General features: G+C 33.6%; 1 protein-coding gene across 1 annotated transcript in view; it reads right to left on the bottom strand.

The window, feature by feature from the left end:
• Window positions 1-20,586, bottom strand: part of LOC138330182 (kinesin-like protein KIF21A) — a 107,799-nt gene that overhangs the window by 81,434 nt on the left and 5,779 nt on the right. Inside the window, exons 2-3 of the mRNA XM_069277625.1 lie at window positions 13,656-13,835; window positions 3,101-3,143 (exon numbers count right to left, since the gene is read on the bottom strand). Of these exons, the coding sequence (XP_069133726.1) occupies window positions 3,101-3,143; window positions 13,656-13,835 (223 nt within the window). The remainder of the gene's footprint in view (window positions 1-3,100; window positions 3,144-13,655; window positions 13,836-20,586) is intronic.

The following is a 20,586-nucleotide window of genomic DNA, read 5'->3' as shown; positions in this document are numbered from 1 at the left end:
ACAGCTTATACTTAAACTGAAAAAAACCCAACTTTATAGACAGAATTGATATCACTTTAGACACATTATAATTAGTGTACTCAGGAAAGTTTAAAGGGCATATGTATGTACTTAAATGTTACAAAAGTCAATGTAAAAGGACATTATTTGCAGACGAACCATAAAGATGCTCCACCGCCGACAGAGTATAAATGTTATTCATCATTTGAACAATAATTGGTGTTTAATAGTTTATATACCTAATTAACAAAAAAATAACATCACATAATTTATTTCGCCTTGGGTGCATGCGCAATCATTACCTCATTCTATATAGGATTTAGTGCAAAGGAATTTTTTCGGGATGCAATTAATTATTTTTCATGTTTTTAAATTGAAGTAAAATTAGAAACTCAAAATTTTCAATGGTGGTAATGGTGTAAAGTAAGTAACTTTTGTAACTGAAGAAAAAAACTCAATTGTCTGCTCCTGTTTTTTATGGTGAAAAAATACCATTTGTCAGCGGTGGAGCATCTTTAAATATTTGACTATTAATATTTCAAAAAATGAAGTTGATCCAGCGAGCCCCATTACATTCACAAGAAGACCACAATAGCACCGATATCTAGATGATGACCTTTTGACATTGACCTTCATGACCTTTTACAACTTTGGGTTAGTAGATGGAACTGGATGATATAAAGTACAGCTAAGTAAATAATACTGATGTTACACTTGTTAAGTCAACCCCTGGCTGCTCTTCAACATTGTAACTTATAGCTTATTAATTTCTACATTCATTACATTGGAAATACCCTAATGAAATATTTACAAATCAATTTGTTTCAATCCATTTTCCGAGTACGTATGATTGTCCCTAAGAGCCAGTCGGTAGGCGTAATAACTTTCCTAAACGTTGGATCTATAATCCAGACAATATAACATTCAGTCATTTGTGCCAACCAATAAAAAAGAAACGGCAGCAAAAAGCATTTTGACATTTTCTCGATGCCAAGATAAAACTGATGGAAGGCCTAACAGCACCAATAAAGCAACAGAGAGCAAATTTTACAGCACGAAAACAATTTGACATTCATACCAGTCACTTTTATACAATTGAATAGACTTTTCAAATATGACTTCTTCAATCTCTTAAAGAAAAGTGAAATGTAGCTAATAGTCTATGTGATAGACTCAATATGAAAGACAATTTAAAACCTGAATGAATAAAAAAGATGAAGAAAAAACCTGAATGATTAAAAAAAATGATGAAGAAAAAAGTCAAATGTTATGCTTTCCATATCAAACAGGAACAGCAATGGTAGTGGTTAAGATGCCTTAAAATAATGCAATAACCAAAAGCCCTTCACCTCTGGGTCGCGAGTTTGAATCCTTTATGGGGCAGTTGCCATGTTCAGATCACTGGTTGCAGGTTTTTCTCAAGGTACTCTGGCTTCCTTAAATGACCCTGACTGTTAATATCGTAGGATGTTATTATTAACTAACAAAACCAGAAAATTGCAGATAGTTTTCGGTGGTGTTAAACTCACACAATTGAAGTTTAACCCCTAATACACAAACCTGTCCTAGATCAATCTACAGAACTATAGGATTGCAAATACTTGAAATTCACTCGAGAGCTCATCATATCCTAATATTACTAAATTCAGTTTGTCTTGGCAAAGGAGACGATTATACAAACAAGAGAAGACTGTAGTCTTCGACTTGTTTATATAAAGGGGGCAATATGAGACAATCTTATTGAGAAATTATCTCCGTTCTTTAAGCTAATTATAAATACACAACAGCTTTTAAATGTCTAATGACAAATGGCTTCAATAGTTGATAAATAATTGGACGACAGGCGACTCGTTATATGATAACGTGGCCGTGTGTGTACTATACAACCACAGTGAGTTACATTTGTGTGTGGCAGATCTAGAACTACAGTAAATAACCACAATGTTATATCTCATATATCTCACTAGTGTAATTATCTCTGAGTTACCTGTCACTGGTAATGAAGGTCATAGGTGAACATAAAGAACATAAAGGTCAAAGGTTGCCTGACCTTTCCTGTCATCATGTCACACCACAAAGCTGCTATTCTGAATACATCACTATGAATGCCCAAATGATTTGTTTTCCTTTGTAAGAAATATTTTTAGTACCTCTGAAGATAATTAAACATAAACTTTTAATCTGTGGTGGAAATTTTGGTTTCGTACTACCTCAGTTTTGGACACAGGTATATTTTTAAACAAGATCCAGGATTCCGAATTGAAAATTAATATCTTATGCATGTTTAATTATTTACACTAAAAGATTGTGCTTCTGCAGGTATTCAGATTTTTTTTTAACTTCAAATTTTCTCTGTTAATTTCCTTTATGATTGTACATTTTTTGTATGTCCAAAACCTTCATGAACTTGCAGCAACCTAGGATTTAAAATTTTAATTTTTGATGATTTAAGAAGAAAGTTCTGAATTTTTGCCTATAGTATTAACTTTTATTCTTTCAAATTGAAAGCTCATGATTACCATCAGAACAGAAAAGAAACAGGTGTTTAGGGATTGTCAGATTTAAACCAGAGTCTAAGAGCTACAATTTTCTCCTCTTCTCTTGCATTTATCAAAACACACATCCTAGTAGAATTCAAAGGACTCAAGTTTGAACCCGGCTCTGGCTGCTACATTTCTCCTTTCTTTAAATCATAAAAGCACAAAGTGTCTGTCAAACAAGACAATGCATTCGTGTATGAAAATATTGCATGTGTATTTATTTATGAATGGGAAGTAAATATGACAAACATTGAAGTGTAGCGTTACCTCCGATACAAACAACCTGTTGTGTCCTGAAACGCCCTTCTAACTAGGTCGATGTATTTTTAATCAGATGGAAACTCAAGCCCATTACCACTCAAAGAACAAAAGAAATGTATACAGTTTGAATCTCATGCTTCAATTGCTTTCCTTTTACTGTCTTTTAAACAATAAGGTGCGAAAACATATAACTACACCTCTGAAATGTCAAGCGAGATTTTTTGCGGAGAGGTTTAAGGCCTGAAAAAAGGGATACATTGCATACTTATACCCGTATTATAAATAACAAAATACTTTACCTGTCCATAAGCAAAGACCGTGGCGTTGTACCCGTCAAAGCACCTGAAAAGAGATCAAAAGTTTTTAGTTGCTAAACTTGAATTTACACAATCTTACAATTCAGTATTAAAAGACCCCACCCAAAGTTTAGTAATATCTCATAAACGTAAACTATACAGTCTTGTCATCTTGATATCTGGCTGTCTCCTATGTACACTAAAATGAACTCTGTAGGACTGCTCATGAAAAGAACGTCATAATATATATTAAGATTTAAGATATCTGAGATATATTATCGGACTCAATACACTTACGACAACATCGAATTTAAAGATTTCCTTTTAATATCTGAGATATGATCAGACTCAACACTTGAACTCTGTATCACTGCATTAAAGTAACAGTATATGCATGCGCAATAGATTATATCTTATCTCCTTTAAGTGACGCATACCAAAATCGGCTGCCTCCATTCTTCCTGAAATTGATTTCAGATCTTGATAATTGTATTAAATATTCTATCATTCAACTCTTCTTGATTTTTTTGTGTGATAACAGTGTAAAGTACACCAGAAAACCCTCATGATGCATGGCATGTGTTACAATGAAAGATTATTGTAAAATTTGTGTCATTAACAAGTATTAATGATTCTAATTAAGACGTCAGGTTGCCATACAATTTGTGTGTTTAATTACGAAGAAAGTGTAGTGTTTATTGTAATGTGGACGGTTCCAAACCTGATAACCTCTGAAATCAAATCTCCAACCTAATTAATCAACAACTGCTTTTGTCGATATCAGAGGTTATTGGTTTTTGTCTCTCATTGAAATCATTTTGGAATACATGTGCACCTTTGAAACTTTTGACCTATGACCTTAAGTTCAATGCTGATTGACCTTGCAATGCATATATATACATCATCTTTATAAATGCTTCATAATACTTTTAACTTTAAAATAGTTAACGAATTAAAATTTATTGATTGAGACAATCGTTTTTTGAAGTTCACTCTTTATTCACACCCAAGGTCATAATTTTTCTTTTCTTTTTCATTTACTTTTTTGGTAGCTTTTTCGTCTTTGTTATTTTGATCAACATAATTGTGTAAATCATTTTTGGTACACCAAGTCTATTCCATTCATATAAAACACTGTTGGAATGTAGATTTTTGCTGCCTAATGTGCTTGAGATGCCGACCCCAGCTCTGAAAACGTCGCCATTCTGTCTCCAACATGAGACACCTCCATTTCCTTTAGCATTATAAACTGATTAACAGTTTCTCCAACAGGAGTCCAAATTGGTTTGTCGTACAGCCTGATTTCTACAGCACAGAAGCTGTCCTGATATGGTCTAAAAAAACCAGCAGACTACATATATAGTCCAACCCGTTTATTACAAATTCCTGGCATGGGGACCCTTGACATCCTTTTGTATGATGCGGGTTTTGTACGAAAAATCTTTTCCGAAATAAGTTGTAAACAGTCATGACATGTTAATTGCACCATCCTAATATTTCGGTGTTTCAATGATAAGTCTGTGGTGGATGCTATCAAAACATAACATCCAATACCCCCACCCCCTCCCAATTGGGAGTTTTCCAGGCTACCAAATTACATTTTCTACTTCTCATAGTCAACAATTAATGAAATCCGTTCCACACCATTTCTGTCTGAATTGCGAGCATTCCTATATGCATGTAGAAATCATGAGCTATATTAATCGCTAAAACAGTATTTTGATCTGGGTCCAGGTGTCAGTTTGAATTAAGAAAGCGATATTAATTCATGTTTGTACAAATCATAAGTGCACCTGGTTGCAAAGGTAAAGAGTCAAGGACTGAATTCATTGGGTCTATTCATATAAATGCTGTACAAATATACATTTTTTCTATATTTCGATTTTTAATTTTGATTTTTTAATATATCAGTTAAAACCCAGTAACATTTTTTTTTTTTCAGCAGCATTTGGAACATGAGCTACATGTGCAGTATCCTACCATGTACAACAGACTCTTTGAACTTTTTATGAATTTTATCATCCAAATTTAAATCAATATCTCAAAACAAAATAAATTGGTGAAAGACAACCAGAGTTGCATGCTCTTGGGTTATGTCCCTTTACAATAATCTCTCATCACTTTTCGTTTATCTGATTTATTTTAGTGAAAATATGAATTTGGTTTCCATAGCCTTATTGTGTACAGTATTCATATTTATTCATAGTAAATGATCAATTTAAAGGAAAATTTATTGGCACCACTGTCAATTCTTACTCAATAATTTTGCCCATTTCAGCAAGCATCAGTATAAATCATGTAATTATATTATCCCTAATCATGCCCGTTCTAGCTAGCTTTACAATAGACCGAGGAATTACTTGTCCATTAGAGTGCAAATAAAAGCATATGCTTGTTCTATTGGTTGTGTATAGATGTCCTGATAAAATGCATCTGCTGGCGAGCTAAATAAGGAGTGTACGTCATAGTCATGGACTCAGATTTGCCTCCGAAGTTTATTCTACAAATACTGTCAATGAATATTTAAAACATCTAGTTTTTTTCTGACTATGTTTTCTGTAGTAAGCATTAAAAAGCAAACATGGAGGGATAGTTGCGCTGTGTTTATGAATATCAAATTCAGGATCTAACAGTAAGCCAATATGCTTATTGTGGTTTTATTAGATAAACAAACTATTATTCGCATCCTCCAAAGGATTTATTCCTTCGGTTGTTTTCTTTCTATAACAGATGTGCAAATGTATGTTCTAGTCTCCTGAGAACATTACATTGTGAATATAACAAGAACCTTTTATTTCTTTACACCAGAAACACATATGTTCATTGGTCTAGCCTCATGATGCATCAAAAAATAAAATTCCCAAAGGATGCAAATTAAACAATGCTTTTAGCACTAGCAACCAGAATAGTGTCAATAAGCAGTTTTTGTTACATAGGAATTCAATCAATTTCGAATGCCTCAGAAATCAAATATTTTCACATCCATGACAAGATTGCTTCAAATTTGCCTGCCTCATTTTTGTTTTCCTTCAAATAAATAAATGCATTGTGATGATTAATCAAAATTCCTCAAGGCTGGGCTTATGTTTCACAACAGCAATACATTTGACGATGCAACAGCTCTCAAGATAGATTCCCATGGTATTCATGCATGCACATACTGCACTAGCTAAACTTCTCAAGATTGTTGTGCAAGTTATTTTTTATTTCCGTTTATGTCAATAATATCGCTCATCGCAGAGATTAAGTGGTGTCATCTCTGGCAAGTTTTAAGATCTAATCTCTCACGGAATTTAACAGGGGCCCTTTTAATCACCATTTTGATCAAACTTAAATAGATATACCTAATCGTTTATGTTGGAGTGTACTGGTGCAGATATACAATACAGGTGCCTTTACGACAACCAAATGTCGTAAAATATCTCCAGATATGGCCGTAACATTTACTCAAAGTCGTCTCTAAAACAGCTAGGTGATGTAACAAATTGAATTACTAAGATGCTTTTTTAAAACTTTTGATACTATACATGTATATAATCAACGACATCTAAGATGCTTCGAGATACGATTTTTCCATCTAAAGAAAAAAAACTTATTGCTGTGTAATTATTTTGCAATAAAAGGGACAAAATTTGAGAGTGAAGCATTAGATAATCACAGAGAGCAGGAATGAAGGCTGTGTCTGTGTATCAGAAAGCGAGGATGGGTGATACTCAGGCGAGGCTGGGTGATACTCGGATCAGATGCACCTACAACAATGATCTGACAGCTATTTCTGCCTAATTTGGTCGAGACTTTTATCGTGTTTTCACCTGACTGCATCGTGGGAGCCTTGAGGGTTCAACTGGCGTAGTGTAACCCAGTCATGTATGACTAGTGAACACACTATTTTTTGTCTTATCTTCAGTTTCATGATAAAGTAGAGATAACTAGTTTAGTATACCACTATACATGGTGGGACTTGCTAAGTCATGATCGGCTGGCTATCTGGTAAGCACACATTGAATTCAACAGAATGTTGTCATGTTAGAAACTACCTAGTATCCAAGCTTTATCAGAAAGATCAGTTTGGATGACATGCATTGTCGGTCAGTGAAGTAGCTACCAGCTACTACATGAATATAATCTATTTCAATACGATTCTTACTCATTTACCCCTGAAGATACATTTTGACTCTTCTTATAAATCGAAGACTAGTTTATTATGAAATTTCAGGGGTGAATGAGTTATTTGTTTTTCGTAAATCCACAGAAAGACCAGCAAATATTTAAGCACCAGTCTTAAAGCCTTTGAATGCGAAATTTCTCTGATAGTTATATGCCAATTACTATATTCTGTTTAATTTTTTTCTTTTTGTACATTTGTATGATTCCAAAACTTTAAATCAACTGAAGCACCATTCCATGTTTGGTCAGTGCATATATATCTATGCAGTCAAAGTCATTTAACTTCTTCACCCCTGAAGACATATTTAGACTCTTCTAAATCAAAGACTAGACTAGTCCATTCTGAAATTGCAGGGGTTAATGAGTTAAAGACATCAAGACCAGAGTCCCTGGAGTAAAAGAACCAACCTATAGCTACATGTACAAATTGTCAACTGATCAGCCCATAAGATCACTCAATATAAAAGTAATCCATGTATAAGTATCAGAATGCTAAGGTAATGTGTTAATTTAGAAGACAGAATCATGTGTATATACATACATGACTGGTGTTCAGCCAAGAAAAGACACTTTAATCTAAGCGTTGGCCTTGAAGATGTGTGACGTTATGTTACATTAAGTGTCAAGTTCTGCTTTGATCGTTTAATTTTATGCAGTACATTTGACGACATTAAACATCATTATATATACACCTGTGAAGTAAAAGTTGATAGATAGGTTCATAATACTGCAACACATCAATACTTTAAACATTTTAAGCTTATAACTTGTGGAATTTGCAGAGCTTTGATAATATCTTTAAACAATATTCACGTCCATGCCTATATTATCATAATCGACCCAATAAGTATTCCCATCCCTATAAACAACCAAGAGCTCCCCCATTTTAGGCCTTAATTTTACTTACCTCAAATTAAATACAGACAGAAAATATGAAAACTATGTAGGTTCCTTATTGATTTAAATTCTTTTGCAAAACAATTGAGGCTCACTTTGTGCACTAATTTTATGAAAGGGCAGTCCAAATTTAGTTCTATTAACCTCCCTTCATTTTTTTTCCAGTTATTTAAGCACATTGGGCGTTTATTTGATCAAGTACATATATACTGGTATTATATCTCAGATACTTCTTCAGATGATAGAATAGTTGAGATCCTTGATTACTTATCTTCTACATCTGTAGGAAATGATCTGGTCATGATTCAGTGAAGCTGTCATAAAAATATCTGGGTCATTTCAGGTCAAGTCAACAGTCCTGAAACTTTCCCCATGTATACACAACATCTAAATAGCCATTTCTATATACGTAAATCCTTTTTGAATGAGATTTGAATCACACTGCTTTTCTGATACTTATCAATTCATGAACCTTAAACAACATGTGGTACATTGGAGTATAAGGTCCTGTACATGTAGTTTTGGACCATACGGTAATACCATAAACAAAAGGCCTATTGGACATGTATTACCTACTTTGTTGTTTGAATTTTTTCAACAATAGTAAGGCAGTTTTAAGTTGGAAAAACACAGAGACATAGCAATGTAATCAAATTATTTGAATTGATGATATTTTCTTAACTTAAATGATTTGCATTTACTGCATTATATAACTAGATTACTCATCAGTCTTTTAAATCTATATGGGAGAAAAGTGTATTGTATATCTATTGATATTTTAACTTTATACTCTAATATCAAATGACTATCACAGATTCTGAAGGCTTCAATATTTCACATACCGGTAGGACTATAGGTGTGGGGTCAAAACTTTGGCACAAAATGATTCTATCAAATATCAAGACAATGTTCTATTTGTTTTATCTACAATATCAATTAAGACAATGTATATACACATATAACTTATCTATTGCATATTAAATCAGAACGGAATGCAGTCGGTGGAAATATCAAAATTTATAATTAGTCGTGGAGAATTCCCCTATTATGTATGTAAAACATTGATAATAAACAATAATTATAAGATTTTTATATGATTATTATCCCTTTATAATTTTTATGGCAATATCATTAATCATAATCAATTATTAGTATAATTTTCATTATAAATGAATTCTCTGATTAATGTTTTCTGCATGAAATTTATTATCACATGATATCCGGCGTTGTCTTACAATAATATATGTGTTCTAACATATGATAATAGAACCGAGTCACAGACAATGCGCTTAATTGTACATGTACCGATCTTTTCTTCAGTCCATAAATCAGAAAGGGGGACATGATTTATCTTAAACCTTGATTAACTATACTCTCACATATAGACAGGTTTCCATGCATAAGCATGGTGTGATCCATTTTATAAAATCATTTGTCTTTTAAAATATTATAATCCTTTTTAATCAAGTCATCACACATGATTTAATTACATCAATATTTAACTTTCTTTATATAATTATCAACTATTACAATTCAAATTAACTCTATAATTTTCATTCTGTGTATATTAATTGATTCCTTTGTGCCAAATGTAAATGTGACTTTAATATACAAATGAATAAGAAAATGTTTGGAAACAATTCTCAGTAAGCCAGAAAAATTATAAACTGATACTAATTAGGAAATGATTTTCAAGTAAGTCAGATTGAAAGCTCAACAAAGTACATGTATAAGAAATGATTTTCAGGTAAGTCAGATCGAAAGATTATAAACTGAACGCACAAGATGTTAGGAAATTATTTGAAAGATTACGAACTAGGACGATCTGTGCCGACAACCCAATTTGATAAACCAACATGCGTGATGAACCACCAACAGCCAAAGACGTGACGATCCTCGGCTCAATGGAAAAAACTTCTCAATTTACATAGTCCTTTCATAAAACTTACTTTACCTTGAATACAAGTTAAATATTGAATAAATATTTATATAATTGATTTATGGAATAGGAAAGAGAGTCGGTGCATTCTATTATATATCCCAATCTAGCTGTCTCATTTATGTATATTGTATGTCACTATTGACGGATTGATTTGGAATCAAGTAATGTCAATACAAATAATGTCAATACGGTGTAAGTGTACATATGTTAGCAATTATGGTAGCTAATTGGCAAATGGAAAATTCATGATCGTTTTGACATATGCGGTCTTAAGTTCAAAAGAACAGTAAATGCACTCGGGTCCTGTATGCAAACTAGGTTTCAGCAATGACAAACATTTTTATAAAATGTTCTTATCATTAATTCAATTTCCTATATATATACACTTATTTTCATACCTATATATAATTGTTACGTATGACAAGTTATTTTGAAATAGACTTATTGGATCTTTCCATAAATACAACCATGATGCTGGGATTCAATGAATGGACGGTGTAAACTTGTGGGTCTGAGAAATACCTTATACATTATACTCTACTGTATCAATGAGTGATATACTTGTAATGTTCGTGGGTTGTAGGCAATGACAGCCAGGAATCTAGAACCTAATTCCATCAGATTTACCTCACCAATCGATGGTGGTGATGTTGGTCGTAGCTAACATTGATTGAGTAGATCAAGTCCGTTGTCTGTACACATCTGCTGTGTGTCGACAATAATGGCCATCTTATATCTAATAGACAAGTCCTTAACCATCTAAGAACTGCACTAGTGTCCCAAATATAGACCATGGCATGACATTTCCAACTGTGGGCCTAATTACGAACCAAATTACAATAGACAAAGTCTAGCTAGCTATCCATCTTTAAGCCTCCCCTTGATGATCTTTTCAAAGGTCAATGATCATGAGCTTAGGTTCCAAATGAACAGGGGCAGATAACTCTTTGTAAGTTCATCATTACTATGGGAATCAATAAAGTACTATTCTCTCTTTGCATTTTACAGATTATTCTGATCTTGTTTGTGGGTAGGTATGAATTGTGACGTCATTTGTTTTCCACTGTGCATGTTACATCTTATTTTCAGAAAAATAATGGGAGAAAAAAAATAGCGTCACAATTGATACCTTCCTGCAAAGGAAATATTTATGTAATATATGTATCACATTCTCTATCAATTGCATGATATTGTATGTTTTGACAATTCAATCAAATTCTGGAAAGTAACATTCAGTAGCAGCAACAAATCTTTATATTATTCTTTATTCAAAATGATCAAAAACAATCCTTTTAACTTGAATCAGAAACTTCTCTCAGAATGAAATAAATGAAAAAATTCATTCCACAGGTAGTGCGTATACAATCAATTGTAACATATACTGCAAAACCTATGTAAACAGCTACCTTTTCTAGATGTCTATCTTAACCTGACCCCTAAGTTTATATCTAACATGTAGTATATCAAATGTTGTTTTGGTCTGCGTTTAATACTTCAATTCATAGGATATACATGCCAGGTATGATTAGCCATTGGAATTAAGCAGCTCCAGGTGTACAATCGCTCACCTGTGTAAAGGTACATGTTTACTTGCTCGTACATTGACTCATCACTTTAATGTAGATGTTTTCACTTCGACCAGCGTGACCTTTCCCGACATTTTTTCATCACAGATCCTGTGGTCATGGGTGTCAACACTGAAGTTGATGAGAATTAAGCTACTTCCTGCATCAAGGCACCTTTTTATGACTAACAATTTGGTATCATATGACTAACGAGTAGCTACTACCTGCATCAAGGCACCTTTTTATGACTAACAATTTGGTATAATATGACTAATGTGTAACAGTGCATTCAGTTCAGAAGAAAAATAAAGCAATGACATTTTCCAGCATTTTAATTTTTTTTATTTGAAGAAGAATCAAACCTGTCTATAACGACCACCCAATGGACAAATATAACCTTTTTCATAGCCAGGTAGTCTTTATACACAAGTCAAATTGTGCTGATATTGGCTGTTTCTTTATAATAATTAAGGCCCCAAAAAAGAAGTGAAACCTGCCTTAGTGATCACCTGTGTATAAAGACCACCTGCTTAATTACGACAAGCACTTTTTTAGGGTCCCATTTCTAACACAATTTGACCTGTGTATAAAGACCATTTAGCTATAGAAGCAACTTTTCCCTTGTGATTGGGTGGCCTTTATAGACAGGTTTGATGATTGTCTTATTAAGCATGCGGTCCTTATACAGAGGTGGTTGCATAGGTTTGCAGATTTTACTGTATTTTTCTTGTATTTCTCCAAATACAGTAATTATATATACATAAGAATACAAGTTACAATATCTGAACCCTAGAGGGAAGAATTACATCAGTACACTTTTAACCCATTAACACCTTAAGATGCATTTAGATTCTCCTAATTCAAAGATTGGAATAGTCCATTTTGAAATTTCAGGTGTGAATGCATGAGTTGGTACAGGTGATATATTTCAGGTGAATGAGCTTGAGGACGATCATGACTCACATTGGCCAGTCTGATACAGTAGCTGGAAGCATGAATATATTTCACAGGATTCTTTTTTTACTTCACACACAATAAACCTTCAGAAAACCACAAGTTTTATTGGACAAACAGTTTTTATATATGACATTATTTCAAAAATGAATAAACCACAAGTTTTACTGTGACAAACAGTTTACATATGAAATCATTTGAAATAGGAACATTAAGTTTTTATGCCAGTGTAATTTATCTAGGCATTGATCTATATAGCAATAATTTTCTGTATAGAATTACAACTAACATTTTGTGGGGTTTTTTCTCTGAAATTATTAGAGTTTTACACCAGAATAATGACATTCTTTTCAAAAGTATAATGTTGTCTAAAATATTTGTCACTATAATATCAATTCTTTTCAAAAGTAATGTTGTCTACAAAATATGTCATTACAATAATAAACATAGTATTATAGCATATAGGGTATGTGATGTTTGCAATATACAGAATTTATTTAACATTTATAAATGAGAAATATTGCTGACTTCTGTCTATATTAGAGTATATTTATCAGAGATCAGACCAATATCAATCAAAGAACTGCCATCAAATAAGTGGTAATGGCAGTAAAAATGTCAGAGTATCCTTTGTTGTTTGGTGGGTGGAATAGCTATTCAATTCCCCAGCTAATTTACCATCAATATATACAGGATATATAAGTATAACTAGCAAGTACCCATTAATATTGCAGATCTATTTAGAGCTCCATCCACTTCCCAAGTCGGGACTATAGAGATATATTAGACTGATACAAATTACTCTATATTCGACCCAATAAGCGCCCAAAAAAGAGATGACCATTTTAGGGACATGGGCCCTTATTGGGTCAAATACGGTAATTGTCCATTTGCATATTATGTAAAATATACCTCTTCCTGTTGTTTTTCAAATAAACATATGTTTTTGTGGATACGAAAATGCAGCCAAGTTGAATTACAAATGCAGATATCATATGCAGCATTTCTACAGATTCATACGGGCGACACTTACCCTTCGATAAGTTTGAAGACACATTTTTCGTAGATCTCGTGTTGCTGTGTGGGAATGTCGAACGTGTAGTCGAAGGTGAAGGCCTTGTCTTTGCCGAGCATCACCTGCTGGCCACCAGGTAGCACTGTCGTGCATACCTGGCACATGTCAATTTTTTCGCGGGCAAGCTGAGGACGGATTCTGTAAAAAAAATAATCAGATTTCTAAATCAAAGTACTCATGTATCACAAATGTTTATTTTCAAACTTCTTATATATATATTTAAGAAATAAATCTTGGAATGGAAAGAAAAAACAAGTTTATTAAAGAACAATAAAAATGACTTATGCCAGGGTGATTCCATAAGTCCCCCTCTCTCCAAGAGGCAATTGCAAACAAATTAAAAAGTCTACACAAAACATATGTAATTATATAATTATATTTCATTATATGTAAAATGCAAAAATATTTTGGTTTGGTTTAATTCATTAGGCTTAATGTTGTTTTATATAAAATTGAACAGCTAAGGTCATTTGAGGATAATCTTCCCTCTAGATCTGTATGCAATCAGTGTTGTACGAATGTCAGTATATTTTGGGAGGCTGTGGTAAATTTTGTTGTTGTGTCTCGATCAACCAGGGCACAATAACCCGGCCCATCCTCACAGGGGTGAGAACTCAACACAGGACGAAAAAGAAAACATTTGAAACAAAAATAATTTATGCAGCCAGGTCAGATTCTGACAAAGCATATGCATGATGCCCCGATCGTGTAAGGTCAGATTGTCTAGACAGACACTTTGTATTCCGAGACCATCAATCTGAGTCCCGTCCTAAGTTCTCCCCATCGTCCTTATCTATCAGAAGAGTTCATCGAGATCAATATATTCCAGATAAAAGTCTACGCAAACAAAATATTTTTGGCTGCAGACATTCATATTTATCTTTATATCTGTACTAAACATTTTCCTTCAAGTTTCTTTTACAATCTGGATAAAATATTTAGATATCTTCAAAGATATTACTTTTAGATCCCAAGATTTATTCCAGGATCAGAATATGGTATTTTGGCATGCTCAAGACTACAGTCTACTTCAAGAAAATATCATCGGTGTCTTTCAGAATAATCTATGTAATGTTCACTGCTATTGCAATCCAAAGGCAACTATAGAGCTGGCCAACTAACGCTTTCCCAATTTTCTTTTCAATCTGATCTATAACCACTCAGCCGAATTTTTTACCCTAAGCAGAAATACCTACTTTGATTGTAACCAACTAATTTCGCGACCAACCTAAACTCACTATCACTGTGTGCGATCCAAATGCAACTTCTGGTCAACTTACTCTTTTCCAATTTCCTGTTCAATCTGGTTTATTTTAATAATTTGTTCAATATGTGTCATAATTATGAACAGCTACGGCCATTGAATTAGGATGTGCCAGATTTAAAAGGTGGAGGAAAAGTACTCTTGTATCAAATAATTTTGAAACTCTTTACATAACTATTAATGTATCAAGTTTATCCTCGTCAAGTGCATGCATCAAATAATACCCCAGTATAGCTACATAGTTTTGGACTTGCAGCCAAAGGTGGAGGTCTATATGGTGTACATGTTAATAATATATATGTTGGACCATAAACCTTAACTATGCAGAAAATAATAATTACTAGCCCCAAATGCACCAACTTTATTGTAACCCAACTTCACTTTTGCAAATTTTTCGATCAAAGTAATTAAATTCACTATCGCTGCAATCTAATATCTACGTCAACATGTTGCATTGTAAGGTATATTTCCATTGAATTTTAAAATCTGCAAATATGTTTTGAAATGGAAATCATGAAATTTAATAGCTATGAAAGAAAGTTGATTCACATATACAATAACTGATGAACTGCAAACTGGGGGTGTAAATTAAATTTACAACATGCATTGAACATAAAGTCATTAAATCTAAGCAGTTCCCATATTATTAAGACCTTCTGACAATCAAACATATATTAAATCAATATGACAGCTCAATGTGAAAATTAGTATTGACATTTGGCCTTTATATATCTGTAATCTTCTCTGATCAGAAGCTAATTTTCACCCAATGCTGACCATAACTGTTAATCTATAGGATAATTATTATATATAGACCAGTCCATCTTCTGTACAAGTCTAAATATAGCATTTTATAGCCTGGTTATTGAGGCTTGTCCCTTAGGTTATGTCCAAAACCATGTATATATTCCATAAGCCAATACTTTGGATAGAGTCCAAAACTCCATGATAACTCTCTCCTTGTTTAGAAAGCACTGGAGATAGTATCAGGGCTTATCATACCCAACAGTAAACATTCTCTTATTTGGCCAATATGATGGTCATAAAGACTGATGTTTGGATGTGCTGGCTTAACTCATTTACCCCTGAAGACACATTTAGGCTCTTCCAAATCAAAGATTAGACCAGTCCATTATGAAATTTCAGGGGTGAGTTAAGTTAAAACGATGGTCATGTTTATAATGATGTTTGGATGTGCTAGCTTAGGTTGGGCAATACATTAGGGAGATATTTCCAGGTCAAGTAAATATATTATTCATATCAGCTGTGTTGTGTAATAGAATATCAAGATCTATGCCAAATTGCATTGATAGCATTCAGATCCATTCAAAAAGAATACCATACAGTATATTTACATCTGTATAGTGATATTGGATATAGAGCATATAAGCCTCATATAAGGAAAACTCAATAACACCTCCTTCCTGATATATATAGATCTCCTTATAGAGGTTTCTTTTTTGATACATCATAATCAAAATTGAAGCTGAAAATTATTCAATTTCACGATTTTATTTCTTAATTTGTCTCCCTACCAAGCATGTATTTTAGTACCATGAGCACATACATATACAATTGCAAGAATTGAAACGAACATATATAGCATCTTGAAAATGAGCTTTGATATGTATGTAATCAAGATGTTCTAAGCCTATTACTCTCTGGTTTTCATGATCACTGCAATAGTATTTCTAAGTGAAATGTCATTCTGATTTCCAAATCCAAGTGTGTATGCTTCATAGTAGAATTGTATAACAAATGATGAATCATGACATTGAAGGAGGGGGGATGATGGCAGGTCAATCAATGCCGATATAATCAAGCTTAGGTTACGCTGCATTGACTGCTATTATAGTGTTATATCAACCTGATAACTGGTTTCAAGTTCAGCTGCATCATAACTAAATACAATATTAATTTTTCCCCATTGGTCTTGACAGTTTTGCAATTAATTCACTTTATTAACTGCAGCACAACTAAGATTAATAGTAATATATGCTAACAGTGGAGAGTCATTTCGCCGTTTTGCCGTCTGGCACAGAGATAGTCAACTACCGCGCGGTATTTAGGACGACGGCAGGAAACATAAAACGACCCGCGTTATGAAAATTAACATTTTATTTATTTCAATAAAATTGTTCAGAAGGTGATGATACGTCTAGTATTATCGGTAAGTTAATAACTTTTGTGACTCTATACAAAATTATCGATCTTGTTTTTCATTCCCATTTTAAAAATTAAAAGCCGTTTCAGAAAGGTAGTGGCCCTTTAACAGCCAGGGTACGGTCATTTAATTAGGAATTTAATTAGGACATGTCAGGTTCAGGAGGCGAAGAAAAGCTGGAGTAACCGGAGAAAAACCACCAACCTATGGTGTGATCATAACGTTCATGAAGTACCTGGCAACTGTATATGTGGGATTCAAACTCAAAACTGAAGGTAGAGAGGATGTCAGCATTGTGGAAATATGTTGAGACACCTTAACCACTAGGCCACCATAGACCTTAAGTACAAAGTCTATATATATGTAATTTGTGTAATGAGATCAGCATTGGATCTAATGGACACAGGATGCTGTTTCGCTATTGGTATTATTATAATATAGTGATGACCTGGAATGCTGCTCAAAAAAGCTGCTGACATAAGCTGTATTATTGATTTCCAGCACCAACAGGCCAGATCCTGTAATTCCGGGAGCTATAGCTACATAGAGCTTCCACTTAGGAAACCTTTTATGTAACATTGTGTATCCCCGACAATGACACACACAGAGCTATTCTATGTAAGGTCTAGCTATCATACAGCAACCACTGCAGTATTTACACATATATCTACAGCCCACAGCTGGTAACAGATGTCAATTAACCATGTATATAAATCATATATAAATGCATTTGTGATTCAATTAGGAACAATTACGTTTTGGCAGTAAACTATAAACTATCAATTAACTGCATCATGTGCAGTAACAACCTGCATAATTTGACAGCTCAGCTGGAAGAAAGAGAGCATTCCCCAAGCAATACTAGCTTATATATGTATGTGAATAGAAAACATGTGGTGGGCAGTTAAATGGGTTTTGCAGAGTATGTATATACGTACCATAATATGGTCATGTCTAGCTACATATCATTAATATAATTACCCATTTGTTATAATATTTATCAAAAAATTTATTGACCAGATATATATAATGTTCCAGGAATGAAAGGCCATATATATGTTTGTACACACAAGTACATGTAGTAGCGTAAACCAATTCTCTTCTAGATTTGTATGTGATATACTTTCGTAAAACAAGTAAAATCGCAAAAGTTTATATCTGAATTTCTTTTGATTTTTTAAAATCTGTGATTGAAGAGCTAGACTGCAAGCTAAGGGGTCTAAGAGTGAGACCTATAAAAATCTTGACAGATTCTCTGATTTTTCATTACCAGGTACATATAAATTGCAACTAAAGTACATTGGTCATTGTTTTGAAATCTAATTTATTCCTAAAGTATTGGTGGTAATTATTGTTTTTTTATTAATGATATAACATTACTTTTACAACAAGCTTTTATATTGTTACAGAAAACATTTTCAGGAAGGGAAAATAATTTTCCATGTAGGCCACTTTCTGTGTGTTAGATATCATTTAGAATATTGTGAACCATACATTTGAAGTCCATTTAAATCGCCTCCCTCTAGACAAAATTACCTGGTAATTATCTTGCTCTCAGACTTCTGGTCACCTTTACTTCAAATAAGGCCATTATAGCCATTTCACAGCCATATATCTCACCATCTTAAATACCACAACATCTAGTTTTAATCTGAAATTCAAGCCATTAAAATTTTAATTGCTTTGAATACTGACCACTAGATATTTATAATCTGGATCTTGTACTGTTCTGGACTATGAACTGTCCAAGAAATAGGTTGTAGAGTAAATTGGTATGTTTTTCTTTCTCCCACTTTTTAAAAATAACTTGTATATATATGGGTGTATTTAGTTATATGTTGTGAAATTCAGTCAATGTACAGACTTCACCTAGAGGTCAAGAGATCAGGACTTCTTGGAGGTCAAGGTCAGGACTCCCTGAAGGTCAGGAGTTCAACAGCAAGTCTGGATTACCATCCTAGCTTTTATTTTTAATTCTGAAAACATTTATTGATCAAATTGGTCATATATCAGATTTGAGACTTATTGACCAAGAGCGTGGACAATCTTCAATGATCCCTTTAGATAGGTTATTGGGGTTTAACAGGTTTGATAAGAAGCCATACTGGACCACCAAAGGTTGTTTTTATGATCCTTTTAGTGCTAATAGTAGATAGCCAGTGACAGACATTGCTGCAAATCTGTTCACTGGTTTGTCACGGTGTCTAACATTCCAGTCCTCAATCCACTTCCTGGCTACAGTGGCAGAGTTTTTATATAAATAAGGTATCTAACATTCTATCGCTGTCCTTCACCTCGGAGTTGTGGTGTTCGAGTGGAAAAAAGCTGTTAGAAATGTTACCTGGACTTATAGTCATGGCCTCCGCCTCGAGCTCTGGGCTCCAGTGGCAGAGTGGTTCAGGTGTCTGACATTTTAGTACCATCCATTCACCTCTGAGATGTGGTTACAGATCTAGAGCACATACTGCGGTATGTGACATCTAACCACTATGGTAGTCCCCCACTATCAGGTTTTGCCGAGTGGTTAACGAGTGGTTAACGTGTCTCTTACTATTGGTCTTTAATTTGAATCAAATGTATGTTGGTCTGTCTTAATGACCCCAATTACAGTGGTTGTAGATAAAATTCAGCTAAAATCAAGAAGATGTTCTAGGTAAAAAAAACTTGTATTCACAATAAAAGTTTTTTATAAGGAATCTCAGCAAATTATTGTACATAATTTCTACCATCTTAGTAAAAATGACCCCTACATTTAACCATATTGCAGACTAACAGGTGGTCTCACGATGAAGCCAATTCAAATTGATTTAAGTTCAACAATCTTATAGAAAAACTATATATCTATCACAAGAAAATAGCAGCACGACCCCTGCAGACCCACAACACATTTGAATACATTTAAATCCCGAAATTATTCCTCTCCGCATAATCCGCCAAAAAATCATAAACATGTTTACAAACAAACATTGGCTCCGTTGGATCGATAAAGGACACCTATCTGGCTATTGAATGTGTTTTAATATAGGTCTAGGCTAGCTGTATGTCTATGACCCCAATGAATCAACATCACATGTATATATATAAAGCTTTATCAAGTTTGACAAGAAAACGTTCAAATGATTTAAACAGAAGCTCTAGATGTGTATTCAACCTGTACAAGCTTAGGTAAGCCGCCTCCACAAAAAAAAAAAAAAAAAACCATTAAACAGCTGTGGCCTTATCAGTATAAATGTAGATGTGATATGTGATACCCTGATACAACATGGAAAGTATATTGTATCAACTACGATAACTTATACAAACAAATCGGAAACATCTTTTCTGACAGGCAGAATTACAAAAGCAGCCATAAAAAACCTCCCTAGTATTACTATAACAAGTGTGAAGATCTTGGGTTTCCAACACCCATCACCAAATACTCTTATAAAAGTGACAAGTGTCGGATCAGATATACTAGATTT

This window comes from Argopecten irradians, chromosome 8 (genome assembly GCF_041381155.1).
Source record: "Argopecten irradians isolate NY chromosome 8, Ai_NY, whole genome shotgun sequence".
Lineage (NCBI taxonomy): Eukaryota > Metazoa > Mollusca > Bivalvia > Pectinida > Pectinidae > Argopecten > Argopecten irradians.
The sequence above is the reverse complement of the archived record's forward strand: the minus strand, read 5'-3'. Positions and strand labels throughout refer to the sequence as shown.